This window comes from Oncorhynchus keta, chromosome 2, assembly GCF_023373465.1.
Source record: "Oncorhynchus keta strain PuntledgeMale-10-30-2019 chromosome 2, Oket_V2, whole genome shotgun sequence".
NCBI classification, from domain to species: Eukaryota; Metazoa; Chordata; class Actinopteri; order Salmoniformes; family Salmonidae; genus Oncorhynchus; species Oncorhynchus keta.
In genome coordinates this window covers 19897888-19911395 of record NC_068422.1, presented here as the reverse complement: position 1 = coordinate 19911395, position 13508 = coordinate 19897888, and the positions used below count along the sequence as shown (strand labels likewise).

At 41.3% G+C, this 13508-nt stretch overlaps 2 protein-coding genes across 7 annotated transcripts in view; both read right to left on the bottom strand.

Annotated features, from left to right (window-relative positions):
* Positions 1-1134, bottom strand: part of cep131 (centrosomal protein 131) — a 52798-nt gene extending 51664 nt beyond the window's left edge. Inside the window, exons 1-2 of one of the 2 annotated variants that reach the window (XM_035792431.2) lie at positions 626-1134; positions 1-60 (exon numbers count right to left, since the gene is read on the bottom strand). The exon at positions 1-60 is cut by the window's left edge and continues 137 nt beyond it. In XM_035792431.2, the coding sequence (XP_035648324.1) occupies positions 1-49 (49 nt within the window). In that variant the 5' untranslated portion in view covers positions 50-60; positions 626-1134. The remainder of the gene's footprint in view (positions 61-625) is intronic. The other variant, XM_035792439.2, reaches the window with a different exon arrangement.
* Positions 1135-1493: 359 nt separating this feature from the next.
* rnf213b (ring finger protein 213b) overlaps positions 1494-13508 on the bottom strand; it is a 68349-nt gene continuing 56334 nt past the window's right edge. For all 5 annotated transcript variants that reach the window (XM_035792363.2, XM_035792382.2, XM_035792392.2 and 2 more), the window contains 18 exons: positions 9660-9770; positions 9235-9465; positions 8986-9070; positions 8851-8885; positions 8661-8761; positions 8415-8565; positions 8056-8221; positions 7778-7881; positions 7333-7590; positions 6993-7125; positions 6832-6915; positions 6284-6464; positions 5712-5913; positions 5020-5097; positions 4518-4715; positions 4185-4274; positions 2948-3129; positions 1494-2084 (listed from right to left, as the gene is read on the bottom strand). In XM_035792363.2, the coding sequence (XP_035648256.1) occupies positions 1946-2084; positions 2948-3129; positions 4185-4274; positions 4518-4715; positions 5020-5097; positions 5712-5913; positions 6284-6464; positions 6832-6915; positions 6993-7125; positions 7333-7590; positions 7778-7881; positions 8056-8221; positions 8415-8565; positions 8661-8761; positions 8851-8885; positions 8986-9070; positions 9235-9465; positions 9660-9770 (2529 nt within the window). In that variant the 3' untranslated portion in view covers positions 1494-1945. The remainder of the gene's footprint in view (positions 2085-2947; positions 3130-4184; positions 4275-4517; positions 4716-5019; positions 5098-5711; positions 5914-6283; positions 6465-6831; positions 6916-6992; positions 7126-7332; positions 7591-7777; positions 7882-8055; positions 8222-8414; positions 8566-8660; positions 8762-8850; positions 8886-8985; positions 9071-9234; positions 9466-9659; positions 9771-13508) is intronic.

The window sequence follows — 13508 nt, the reverse complement described above, 5'->3', positions numbered from 1 at the left end:
CCCCTGTTCCTCCAGCCTGGATGGACGACGGGCTACGGGTAGTGTGCATCCTGACAAGGCCTGTTAGAGGGAGAGAGGAAGAGTCATGATACACATGGACATTCAAAAAGGGACACACACACACAACTATTGTAAAAGAACTGATTTGGTGCAGGTTGATCAAGTTAAGAGGAGCAGATGCAGTCAACCACTTCCTCTTCAGCTGTTAGTTGCCCTAGGCAACAGTCACAACCGTAACACTCAGATAACAGTAATACTTTAATTGAATTCACACCTCAACCACATTCACTCCATTCCCAATTAAATCTATTTCAATGTTTTAGACTTCTTCCTAGGCAGATACAATGCAGATGGACAATCATGGTTATGCCGTTCACCTGGGATTGACAAAATGTGACACTTTGCCTCAAGATCTATCTAGCTTGTAGTCCTGCTTAACATTAGTGGAACAGTGTAACATGATTTCAGATAGCTATCATATCGTTGGCTACAATGTTTCGATGGAATCAGTGTGTAGGATATAGGTTGGTTGTGCGAAGTGGGGGGGGGTGAAAATACGGGTGATAAGGAGAACCAAAGATTTTAAAAAACACAAATAAGCGTAAAGTCGGCCATGCAAACTTACCTTGCTTGTGTTATCGCAAATTACTCCAAAGCCAATGGTGACGTTTCAGTTAGAATAGCTACAGTATGTCTTGGTGGCACTGATTTATTAAATCAACACACGTTAACAGTAGCTACCTAAAAGCCAAGAGCTAACGTAGCCTGTCAAGTGGGTCTGCTAGAAGCTAGTTTGAACAAGTGGTTGATACCTAAAATGAGTATTTATATGCAGCCTAACCTTCTGTGTGTGGCGCACTAGGCTGGCTGGCTAGCTAGCTTAAGTTAGCGTGCGCTCATCTTTCTACACATAATAAGCGAAAACCAACATGTTGGCTACGAAGCGAAAAAAAATCAATAAATCCACTATAGTAGCTAGCTAGCTACAAACGGTCAGATACGATAGTCCTTCGTTACCACAGCTCCGTATAAATATTCCGTGAACTTGCTCCATCAAAGCAAAGAGTGAGTGACAATAATACCCGCAACATCTTCTCTGTGGCAACCAGAAAACACAAGAACTCATCCTACTGAGAACTGTGATTGGCGGTAAAAACACAACGTCCTGGAAATCCAGAGGATCTGATAGGTGGAGTGGAGATGTCGGTTAGCAGTGCAGTGGCTAACGGGGCGTGCCCCAAACGCACTGTTTGGTTGACTTAGCAAGAGGGGGGTGTGACCCCCACCACCTGCGTCCTTCCCAGCCCCAGTTGTCACGATATAACATTTTAACAAACCAGAAAGCGAAAAATAAGCTTTAAATTAGTTTACTTTAATTCATGGGAGCACTAACTAACGCACGTTTCAACAAGGTTTATGGTAATTTGAACATTTGTTTCATTTATATATATATTTTCAAGTAGAACATATGAAAACAAGTAAAATAGACAATATAATGTTACTCGCTGTAATAGAACATCTTTATTTTCGTGGTCCAACAACGCATAAAAACATACAGGCTACTAGAAACCCATTTTTTACTGTTGGTCAAAGGTTGAATGGGTGTAAACTAGTACAGGGTCTTTAGAGATAATGGACAATATTCACACAAGACTGTGGGAATAATTGCCTATATGAAGTTAGCCAAGGAACTAGAGATAGCCTAATTTGTAATCATTAGCGAGGAAAAAATCATAATTACATTTGACATTTTAGCAGACATTTGGCAGACACTCTTATTCAGCACGACTTACAGGAGCAATTAAGTTAAAGTGCCTTGCTCAAGGGCACATAATTGGTCCTTGTTTGGATTCAAACTTTATATTTGCTGAATAATCAAACTCTGTTAAGCCACAATGTAAAAATACACATATAATAAACAACCATCAAAACCAGCATCCTCTTCTTATCTCTTTCTAAACTCTACAGCCATTCTCCACATATCTGCCCCTTTGTCCAAAGTGATGTCCTCCGGTAGCGAGTCAAGCCCAGGCATGGGTGGGAGTCTCTTCTTATCCAGATGGTTGTCTAGAGTAGACCTGATGCTGTGGGACACACACACACACACACACACACACACACACACACACACACACACACACACACACACACACACACACACACAGGAAGGAGGGGAAGAGAGGAGGCAACAGTTAGCATTGCAACCCCATTGTCCTCACCACACACTGCATTCCTATTCAGTCCCTAGCCCCAGCTGCTGGTTTAGTAAGGGGGCAGGGGTGACCTGTGCCGGCTGAGTGTATATCACTTAAGTCCCTTTCCACTGACAGATGGGCGCCGGTAAGCATCACACCCCAGACCCTTCTGGCCCCTAGGAGTCAAAAGGGGATGTGTCTCTCAGTGTTTGCTCCTGCTTTATTGGGATTGAAAGTGTCCATATAAACAGATTGACAGATTCCTCTAGTCTAAACATCAAAGTGTGGCCAGTGTGGCCAGGCCATGCCAATTCTTCATTCAGCCACAAATGGTTAGTGTCTTTGTTTGTTTTGTCAGTTACTGTTAATGACCATAAGAGGTTTGTTTAGTCAGTTACTGTTAATTACATAAGAGGTTTGTTTTGTCAGTTACTGTTCATGACCATAAAAAATGGTGAGAGCTGGATTGCCAATGTGTTGACGACAAAAGCAGAAAGCAGCCAAAACGGCCCTTAACCCCACTGTGACCTAGGTAGTCTACATAATCAAAATCAAATCAAATCAAATTTATTTATATAGCCCTTCGTACATCAGCTGATATCTCAAAGTGCTGTACAGAAACCCAGCCTAAAACCCCAAACAGCAAACAATGCAGCACACACATCTCTCAGTGTTAACCATCTTTCCCACTAGCTCTGCTCTGTATAATAATGCATTAAAAAAAAAAAATGTAATACAAAATGGGCTCTTACTCCCAATGTGGTAGATAAGCCTGGTCGGAAAAAGCCTGAGTGTTGGTCTTCAGGAGGAGGATTTCATGCAGCTCCAGGGAGAGTATGTCGATGTTTGTCCCACTGAAGAAGACCCTCAGCTCTCTCCTCTCCTCCTCGGATAACTTCTGCTGGAACTCTGATGGCAGCCTCTGGAACGGGTCCTGCAAACACATGACATCCATATGCAGCAAGCACAAGATAAATCACAGTGATATAAGTGATATAATTAGGAATAGAAAAACAGATCCGAGATCAGATTAAATCTCTGACTCACATCATCAGAAGAGGAGAACAAGACTCGCTTTTCATTAAATCAAATTATGAATCTAATTAAATTGTATTTGTCACAAACGGCGAATACAACAGGTGTAAACCTGACAGTGAAATGCCAACTTAGAAGCTCTTTCTCAACAATGCAGAGTTAAATAAGAAAAGCAAACGAAAAATAAATGAAATGCACATGAATTAAGCTACAGTATCTACAAGGAGTACCATCTGAGATTCAAACAAGCATATGTGAGTCTTAGTAAAGCGCTATATAAATCCCATTATTATTATAATAAACAGAAATTCTGTTTTTTTAATCAACATTTGTTTTTGATTCAACGCCTGCCATGTCCAATGTCACTCGTTGCCTGGATTTACAGCTCAGACGGAGGCTGACCGCCTGCATGTGGTACCTGAGGTCAACCAGAGGTGGTTAACAGAGGTCAAGGGTCAGGTGGGTGAAAGGGTTGACAAACTACCAAATGTGGTCATAGAGGGGGTGTTTCACTTCACTGACAGAATGTGTATTGTTGGTTTGGTCTTTAAAAGTGATTTGGAATCGGTCTATCCACAGATTCATTGATATGAAAAGATCAGTAGGGATAATTTCAACTCACTTATTGTTATGATTAGAACTGGTATATGTAACTAACTGCATGACTGTTTTACTCTCCACAGTGTAAAACAATAACTCTGGTTGTTAACACCAACACTGGGGGTTATTTTACACCACTGCGTGTTAACTCCACTCTTACAGAACGCCTGAATCAACACTAGAAATGTCACACTGAAAAATCGATGCTGGCCAATTTGATGTGTACTGCATATGTTAACTCACCTGTGGAGAAACAGGTATAGGCTATATGTTAACTCACCTGTGGAGAAACAGGTATAGGCTATATGTTAACTCACCTGTGGAGAAACAGGTATGGGCTATATGTTAACTCACCTGTCCTCTGCTCAGCATCAGCTCAGACTTCCAGGAGGTAAGGAGCTGCCAGGTGAATGTGCTGTGTTCCAGTCTGCTCTCTCCAAGGACCTGGGACAGAGATATGTGAGAGGGTTACAGTCAAAAGGGCCAAAGCAGGGGGACCTCTGTAATAGTGGTCTCTCTATAACATATATTTGACATATAGTAGTATATTTGTGCCTTAGGAATGGGAGTCATGAGGAGAGCACATGCATAATCTACCTGGACAAAAATAGATACAAGGAATAAACACGAATTACTGCATCTCTGGGCATTAGGTGGAGATATTGCTGGAGTTAAGAGTTACTCTACCTTGGCTACACTGCTAGAGATCTGTGGGCCCATCTTGAGAGACTCAGTCAGGTAGGACAAGAGTGGGGCTTGTGGCACTCCGCTAGTCTTCCCCAGGAACCGCAGGCCAATCTCCACCGCAAACACAGCGTCACACACGTCAGTGTATGAACGCAGTCCTGTCCTCATAGCACAGCTAACGGAGCCCTTCAGTGACTCCTGACAGACAGGACAACAGATGGAATGACAAACAAAGAGACAGAACAACTGTAAGCAGAGAGCTGGACACAGTGACACATAGCCTGGGAGACTAACTACCTCCCAGCTCAGTGAATGGAAACAGAGTGGAGTATGGTGGGTTTAGGAATTTGACCTTGAAACAAAATGGCCCTTTCAAACTCCACTGGGGAAAACTCCTGTGTGCGTACATACTTGGTTGGTATTGAATCCATGGGGGCTGGGCATGACTTCAATGCTTTAAAAAAAGGATACAGTCTTAAACTGAGCGCAAACGTATGTTTACCTGAGGTATCTTAGCCCTGACTTCATCAAGGACTACTGAGAAGTCTTGCTGATATCTGTTCAAGTATCTTGAGGTGTCCTGCAAATACATGCCTGGTTAGTATACCTGCTACTGTAAATGTATTTTCTAAAGTAAAAAAAATGTCAATTAATTTTCCTACTAGCATTGCCTTTGCTGATAACGACTTTACAGGGGAAAACTACTTACTATGACTGTTATACAGTATGTGGTTGTCTTACCTAGCTATCTTAAAGATGCATTCCTGGATCTTAAGCACAACAACTTCGTAACATATTGTACGAATTGGATTCGTAACATATCATAGGAATTGCTATATATGTTGCAAAATATATATATGTTTGCAGCACGTAACATATCATACGAAATGGATGACGTAATACACAATTGAATGACGTGGTAGTACACAAAAAAACACGGACCCGCTTTGGCTCGTGAGCACCCCTTTCAAAACTACCGGCTGAAATTATACAAAAGTTCTTGAGCATCACTTTAAGACGAACGCACAAAGGAACTGTAAGTCGCACTAGATAAGAGCGTCTGCTAAATGACTAAAATGTCAATGGAAAAATGTAATATATATATATATATATATATATATATATATATATACTAAAGGAGAACAATGGCACAATAATTGTATAAATATGATATCACAAAGTTTTGTCTCTTACGGCTTGGATGCTTGGTTTCCCAGCTAGGAAGCGGCGGGCCAGTTGTGCCTGGATGTCCATCAGGTTGTAGCTGCTGTCTGTCTCCCTGCGTGTCCTCAGGGTGTAATGACAGTGGGATAACACCAGGGGGAGCAGCTCCCTCTCAGGGTGGCACAGGGTCAACTGTGTCTCTGACACCCCCTCCAGAGGTACACTGTAGGCACTGCAGGGGTGTAAGAAAAACATCTCACAGTTAAGATTCAGGGCCCAGTCTAGGATCAGTTTCAGAGCAGGAGTGCTGGTCTAGGATCAGTTTAGACTTTTAAATCATAATGAATGGGATGGGGAACCAGTGCCAATATTCATAAAGTAACTCAGAGTAGGAATAGGAGTGCTGATGAGTAGGAGTGACTCAGAGTAGGAGTGCTGATGTTAATCATAATGATTTAAATGGAGAAACTCAACCTAGATCAGCTCCTACTCAGTCTGAGATGATTTTTGAATACAGAGTCTTCAAAGCCTATCAAAGTCGCAAGGTCCATATATTAGCCAATCAAATGATCAAAAGTAGAAGTTTGGTAGGTGTGACTAACCTGTTGTCATGGTGACTGAGTCTCCTAACCTCTCTGACCAAGCTGTTGTGAGTCTCTAACAGGAATTTGACCAGAATCTGGAGGCAGGACCCTGGACCGTGACGACAGGGTGACAGGAACTCCCCAGAGCTCTCCATGGTCAGCTCCTTCTCACAAACCTGTGGTGTTACACCTAAATCTGCTGCTCAAAACACATGCGATAAACACACAGTACACACACATCAAGACACAGAGTTAGATGGGGCGGCAGGTAGCCTAGTGGTTAAAGCGTTGGACTAGTAACCGAAAGGTTGCAAATTCGAATCCTCGAGCTGACATGGTAAAAATACAAATCTGTTATTCTGGCTCCGAACAAGGCAGTTAACCCACTGTTCCTAGGCTGTCATTGAAAATAAGAATTTGTTCTTAACTGACTTGCCTAGTTAAATAAAGGTAAAAGACAGGACTATTTTATCCGACAAGATTCCCCATACACATAGATACCCCGTACACTGACACAAAACAGTGGTTAGTATATAGTGGGGAATAAATGTGCTTTCTGTACATACCATTGTTGGCCACGTCCATCCTAAGGCAGTTCCACACATTCATGAAGACCTTCATTCTCCCAAGCAGCACTTTCTTCTGGTACCCTACAGTGGTATAGTTTGGTGACTCATTGATTGAGTGGTTGATTGATTGATCAACCTGAATAAAAACTCCCACATACCTGTTGGTATGTGCTGCAACACCTGGGCAATGCTCTGACTGGTCATCTCAGCTGTCAGGGGAAACATTCTGGACAAGTCAGCCTGTAAGGCAGCCAGCTCTGGTAGATGGTGGAGCTGTCTCACACACAGCACCTACAGTGGACAAACACAAATACATACACAGACAAACATGTCTTTAAGCACACTGACAAGTATGGAAACTCTCACATAACATACTCCATTCTCTATAAACAGGTAATAATGTGGACAACATAATGTCACATGATGAAGGTCAATATAATGAAATGGAGTGATTTCGTCTTTTGAATCCCATTCTTGATCAGTTTCATTTCCAGTTACCTTCTTTAGGAAGAGTTTTAGGAGGGGTACGGTGTTGCTTCCCTGCTCCTGGTCCACTCTCTGAGAGAAGTGCTCCACAGTGAGGGTTTCAGACAGGCTCCAGAAGGAGGAGTGGTGTGTGGGGCAGTCTGAGAGGGAGGGCAGCAGGGGCAGCATGGGTCGGGGGTCCGCATAGAGCAGTCTCATCAGTGGGCTTCCACCCAGCCTGTCATCTGCACTGATACTGACTTGAGCTTCAGCCAGTTTCCTCCTTAGATGCTGGAGATCAAATGGGTGGGTTAGTAGGTACAATAAAAAGATTGGACGTAGTTTAGTGTCCCAAATCAGTATAGTCCTTCACCAGGAATACTGTATGACTGTGTTATGAAGTCCTTATGTACGTACCCTGCAAACCTTCAAATAAAGTGTTTACCAGAAGCCTAAACTAATCCCTGTTGGACCATACCTGGATTATTGGGTTGATAACTGCATCACAGACCAGTTTCTCCCACTGTTCCCGTCCATGTCGAGAGGACAGGTCAGGTCTTGTGTGGCGATAACCTGGTTCAGCTGAAGTCACAAACTCACTCAAATACTCTGAGGTGCAACCATTACATGACAATATTTTGGACATTTCTTTGTAAGAATTGTGGGGAATATTTTATCTATATTTTTTATATAATATTTGTAAAACTATTTGTAGGAACTATTTATTAAAACAACATGGAAGAAAAGTGTAATCACCTGCAGTGAACTCCAGACAGGCTTGGAGAACCAGATGAATTATAACAGCCGTGTTGTCCATGTTCTGATCCAGTGTCCGACCCAGCACCTCCATGTCCTTCTCAAGGTGGCTCCACATGAACCCCAGGACATCTTGGACACCAGGATGGACCATCTGACTGACTGCCTGCACAGACAAAGAAACATTATTTTTTATCACGCACTTTACTTAACCGACATAATGGCTTTATGCCCATTTCAACAGTTGATAATTCCTTGAGATATTGTCCAGAAGTGATCAATGTACATCCGAGCACAGGTTTCTTGTGATGCCTATTCCAACTACTTGATGTTAGCTTGAGATAATGGTCGGGCCTTACCTGGTAGTTTTTGATGGTCCCTTGCAGCATGGCCAGGTGGTTGAGCAGCCGAAGGATACTGGACTGGGCTGGTGACATCTGTCTCTCTGGGGCCTCAGCCCTACGATAAGCCTCTCCCAAAATATGACCAGTCCTGGTCTGATCCCCCACACTAAATTCACACACAGAGGTCAAAGGTCAATGTGGCATTAACTCATAAACTAGATTTCTCAGTTGTATATTGGGAGAGACGGTTAAGCAAAGGACCTTTGTTGAGCAGCAGTAAATCCATCAACTGGGTTATGACCAACACCACCAACTGGAACACCGCAGTCAAGGCATTTGGATGTTGCCACTGGTTTCCCGCACTAAGATAAGGAAGAAGAACAGAGTCAAATTTATAGGAAGAAACTGCTAAATGAGATACCTACAAAATAAACAAGAAAATATCTCTCACCTCTCCAACAAAACACGCATGACCGTTGGCACAAACTGCAATCAAAATAGTAAAACGATTAAGTACTACTGCATATCATCAAGTGATGATGATGTCAAATGCAATACGAGAATACATTTACCAGCAAATACTTACAGTACATCTTGATTTTGTTCTCTTTAGTCATCCACTGGCGTGCCTCACTAGTGTGATCATCTGGCATGGTGGGCAAATAGGAGCCCTGTGGGACAACTGGTTAATCGCCTCAATTATCTTATTACAGTATCAACCCCAGCCCCTACCCCACTTGTAGAGATATCCCTTACCCCTTAGTCACAAGTGCCAAGGGGGCAGGGGCTGGGGGTTAATTTGGGATTCAGTGTATCAGAGAAAAGAGTGCCTCACCGTCATATTTTGAGGCTGGGAGGCTATCTGGTGGAGTGGAGCCAGCAGTGTAGTCCCACTGAGGAGCACAGCGTATGCATGGACCAGGAGCTCCAAAAGGAGGCGCCGTTGAGGTGGGACAATCTGGGAGATCTGGAGTCCACCTATCTGATTTGATAACAGCGCTGTGCAGAGCTCTCTGAATTCACCTGGTAGGCTGTGTTTCAGGAAGTCATCCAGTTTCCTTGTCTCCTGTAAGGAGAAGGCAGGGGGAAAAATAAATTTCATACCACATGAGTTTATAACAATAAGGGACAGTTTCCCAGGCACAGATTGACCTTAGTCCTGGACTAATAAGAACGTTCGATGGAGAATCTCCATTTAGAATGCTTTGAATCTGTGTCCAGGAAACTTCCTAGAGTTTACTATAAATTGAGAATGGTCACCTGTGGAGTAGGGTGATTTTTGAAATCAGGTGATGCGAAGCGACAGGTGACCTGTCTGAACAAAGCTAGGACTAGGAGAACTTGGGCTGAAGCTCTGGAGCAGCTCAGATTCTATAAAAGAAACAGAACACAGTCAGTCAGTGATTATCTTAAATGCTTGAATGCACCAGAGGTCGATCAGCTTTAATATTGCGGAAAGATTGTTGCTTCCATCAATGTAATTGTCTGCATCATTTCCAATCCCCCATATATTTTTGGGGGTAAATATATACAGTTGAAGTTAGAAGTTTACATACACTTAGGTTGGAGTCATTAAAACTTGTTTTTCAACTACTCCACATATTTGTTGTTAACAAACTATAGTTTTGGCAAGTCGGTTAGGACATCTACTTTGTGCATGACACAAGTCATTTTTCCAAAAATTGTTTACAGACAGATTATTTAACTTATAATAATTCACTGTATCACAATTCCAGTGGGTCAGAGGTTTACATACAAAGTTCACTGTGCCATTAAAACCTTGGAAAATTACAGAAAATGTAATGGCTTTAGAAGATTTTGATAGGCAAATTGACATCATTTAATTCAATTGGAGGAGAACCCGTGGATGTATTTCAAGGACTAACCTTCAAACTCAGTGCCTCTTTGCTTGACATCATGGGAAAATCAAATGAATTCAGCCAAGACCTCAGAGAAAAGGCCGCTCAGCAAGGAAAGAAGCCACTGCTCCAAAACTGCCAGAAAAAATGCCAGACTACGGTTTGCAACTGCACATGGGGACAAAGATCATACTTTTTGGTGTCCTCTGGTCTGATGAAACAAAAATAGAACTGTTTGGCCATAATGTTCATCGTTATGTTTGGAGGAAAAAGGGGGAGGCTTGCAAGCCAAAGAACACCATCCCAACCGTGAAGCATGGGGGTGGCAGCATCATGTTGTGGGGGTGCTTTGCAGCAGGAGGGACTGGTGCACTTCACAAAATAGATGGCATCATGAGGCAGCAAAATTATGTGGATATATTGAAGCAACATCTCAAGACATCAGTTAAAGCTTGGTCGCAAATGGGTCTTCCAAATGGAGAATGACCCGAAGCATACTTCCAAATGTGGCAAAATGGCTTAAGGACAACAAAGTCAAGGTATTGGAGTGGCCATCACAAAGCCCTGACCTCAATCATGCTAATAAATACTAATTGAGTGTTTGTAACTTCTGACCCACTGGGAATGCGATGAAAGAAATAAAAGCTGAAGTAAATCATTCTCTCTACTATTATCCTGACATTTCACATTCTGAAAATAAAGTGGTGATATCTGACCTAAGACAGATAATTCTTACTAGGATTAAATGTCAGGAATTGTAAAAAACTGAGTTTAAATGTATTTGGCTAAGGTGTATGTAAACTTCTGACTTCAACTGTATATCCATAAACATACATACATAATGTACATACCCAATCATATACATATGCATACATAAACATTCATGCATATACTCATATATACATACATATACATACATATATAAGCCCTGTCTTTCTAAGATATTTTGTAAAAATCTAAATAACTTCACAGATCTTCATTGTAAATAAAGGGTTTAAACACTGTTTCCCATTATTGTTCAATGAAACAAACAATTAATGTACAATTTTCTTTAACCATTTATGGTCTTTAATGCAGGGCCGACAGACAAGTTCCTTACTTTTTCCCCCTTCTACTTGCCTCGTTCATTTTTGTGGTCATGCTGCAATTAGTTGGTTGTAATTTTGGGTAGGGAAGACATTTCATTTACATTTACATTTACATTTACATTTAAGTCATTTAGCAGACGCTCTTATCCAGAGCGACTTACAAATTGGTGCATTCACCTTATGACATCCAGTGGAACAGCCACTTTACAATAGTGCATCTAAATCTTTTAAGGGGGGGGGTGAGAAGGATTACTTTATCCTATCCTAGGTATTCCTTAAAGAGGTGGGGTTTCAGGTGTCTCCGGAAGGTGGTGATTGACTCCGCTGTCCTGGCGTCGTGGGGAGTTTGTTCCACCATTGGGGGCCAGAGCAGCGAACAGTTTTGACTGGGCTGAGCGGGAACTGTACTTCCTCAGTGGTAGGGAGGCGAGCAGGCCAGAGGTGGATGAACGCAGTGCCCTTGTTTGGGTGTAGGGCCTGATCAGAGCCTGGAGGTACTGAGGTGCCGTTCCCCTCACAGCTCCGTAGGCAAGCACCATGGTCTTGTAGCGGATGCGAGCTTCAACTGGAAGCCAGTGGAGAGAGCGGAGGAGCGGGGTGACGTGAGAGAACTTGGGAAGGTTGAACACCAGACGGGCTGCGGCGTATTTCCATATATCTGTGTTAGCTGCATGTGTGACATAACTCAACGAGTCATATTTATGATGTCATTTACAAAAATTATATATATATTTTTTTTTACTCTTGATCTGTCTTTTCAGGTGGATTAAACTGAAATTGCAACCAACTTTCTAAGGCTTGTTTAAAAAAAACGATATTTTGGAGATTATTTCGTTTTCAAACAACCGAAAGTGAGCAGTTGTAATCTGAATAAAGGTCATTCTTGAACATGGTGTGAGACATTCCTACCAATTTAATAGAGAACCATTTTGTATTTAAACATAACTTTGAATGACTGATGCCTTTAGTGAGAGTTCTAATGCTTTAATATTTCATAATTTCTACCCTCCGAATTCATATTCGTTATATAAATAGGCCCTTTTCATTTTGCCCTGAATATTTTTGTTCATATAATTTAAAAAGCAGGTCACTTGGTGTAGGCAAAACCATAAGCAAATAGGTCAACTGTGATATGACTAAAGTGATTTTCCACAAATAGACAGGTTTTTTCCTTTCCATGGTAGCAAGAGCTTATCTATTTTTGCTAACTTTCTATAAACATGTATTGGAGTGAGATCATTTCTTTCTTTCGGGATTTGTATACTGAGTATGTCCACATCCCCGTCAGACCATTTTATTGGTAAACTACACAGTAATGTAAAAGTTTTTTTTGGTGTGATCCAGGATGCAATACGCAGTACGCATTTCTTATCGTAATTTGGTTTTAATCCAGAGAGGTTAGCAAAAGTATCTAGATCCTCTATGAGGCTGTGGATGGATTCTAATTGTGGTTTTAAAAGAAAACATGAATCATCAGCGTACAATGACACCTTTGTTTTTAAGCCACGGATTTCTAATCCCTTAATATTATTGTTGAATCTAATTTTAACAGCTAACATTTCGATGGCAATAATAAATAGATATGACAATAGTGGACAACCTTGTTTTACTTCTCTTGATAGTTTAAAACTTTCTGAGATGTAGCCATTATTTACTATTTTACACATAGGGTTACTATACATAACTTCAACCCATTTTATAAGATTCTCCAAAATTGAAATATTCTAGGCATCTATATATAAACGGCAGTCGTACTTTATCAAAAACCTTTTCAAAATCAGCTATGAAAACCAGGCCTGGTATCCCCGATATTTCATAGTATTATATTGTTTCCAGTACTTGTCTTATAATGTATTGTCCATGTAAAAAAAAACTGTCTGATTAGGATTAATAATATCTGACAATACATTTTTAATCTATGCACCAAGCATTTAGCTAGCTAATATTTGCATCACAACACTGAAGTGTAAGAGACCTCCAATTTTTTTTATGGACTGGATCTTTATATATACCACTTGGATCCTGCTTCAATAATAATGAAATCAGATCTTCTTGTTGCATGTCTGATAATCTATCATTTATATAGGTGGTTAAAACATGCTAATAATGGTCCTCTGAGTATATATAAAAAAGGTTGGTATACTTCCACTGGTATGCCATCC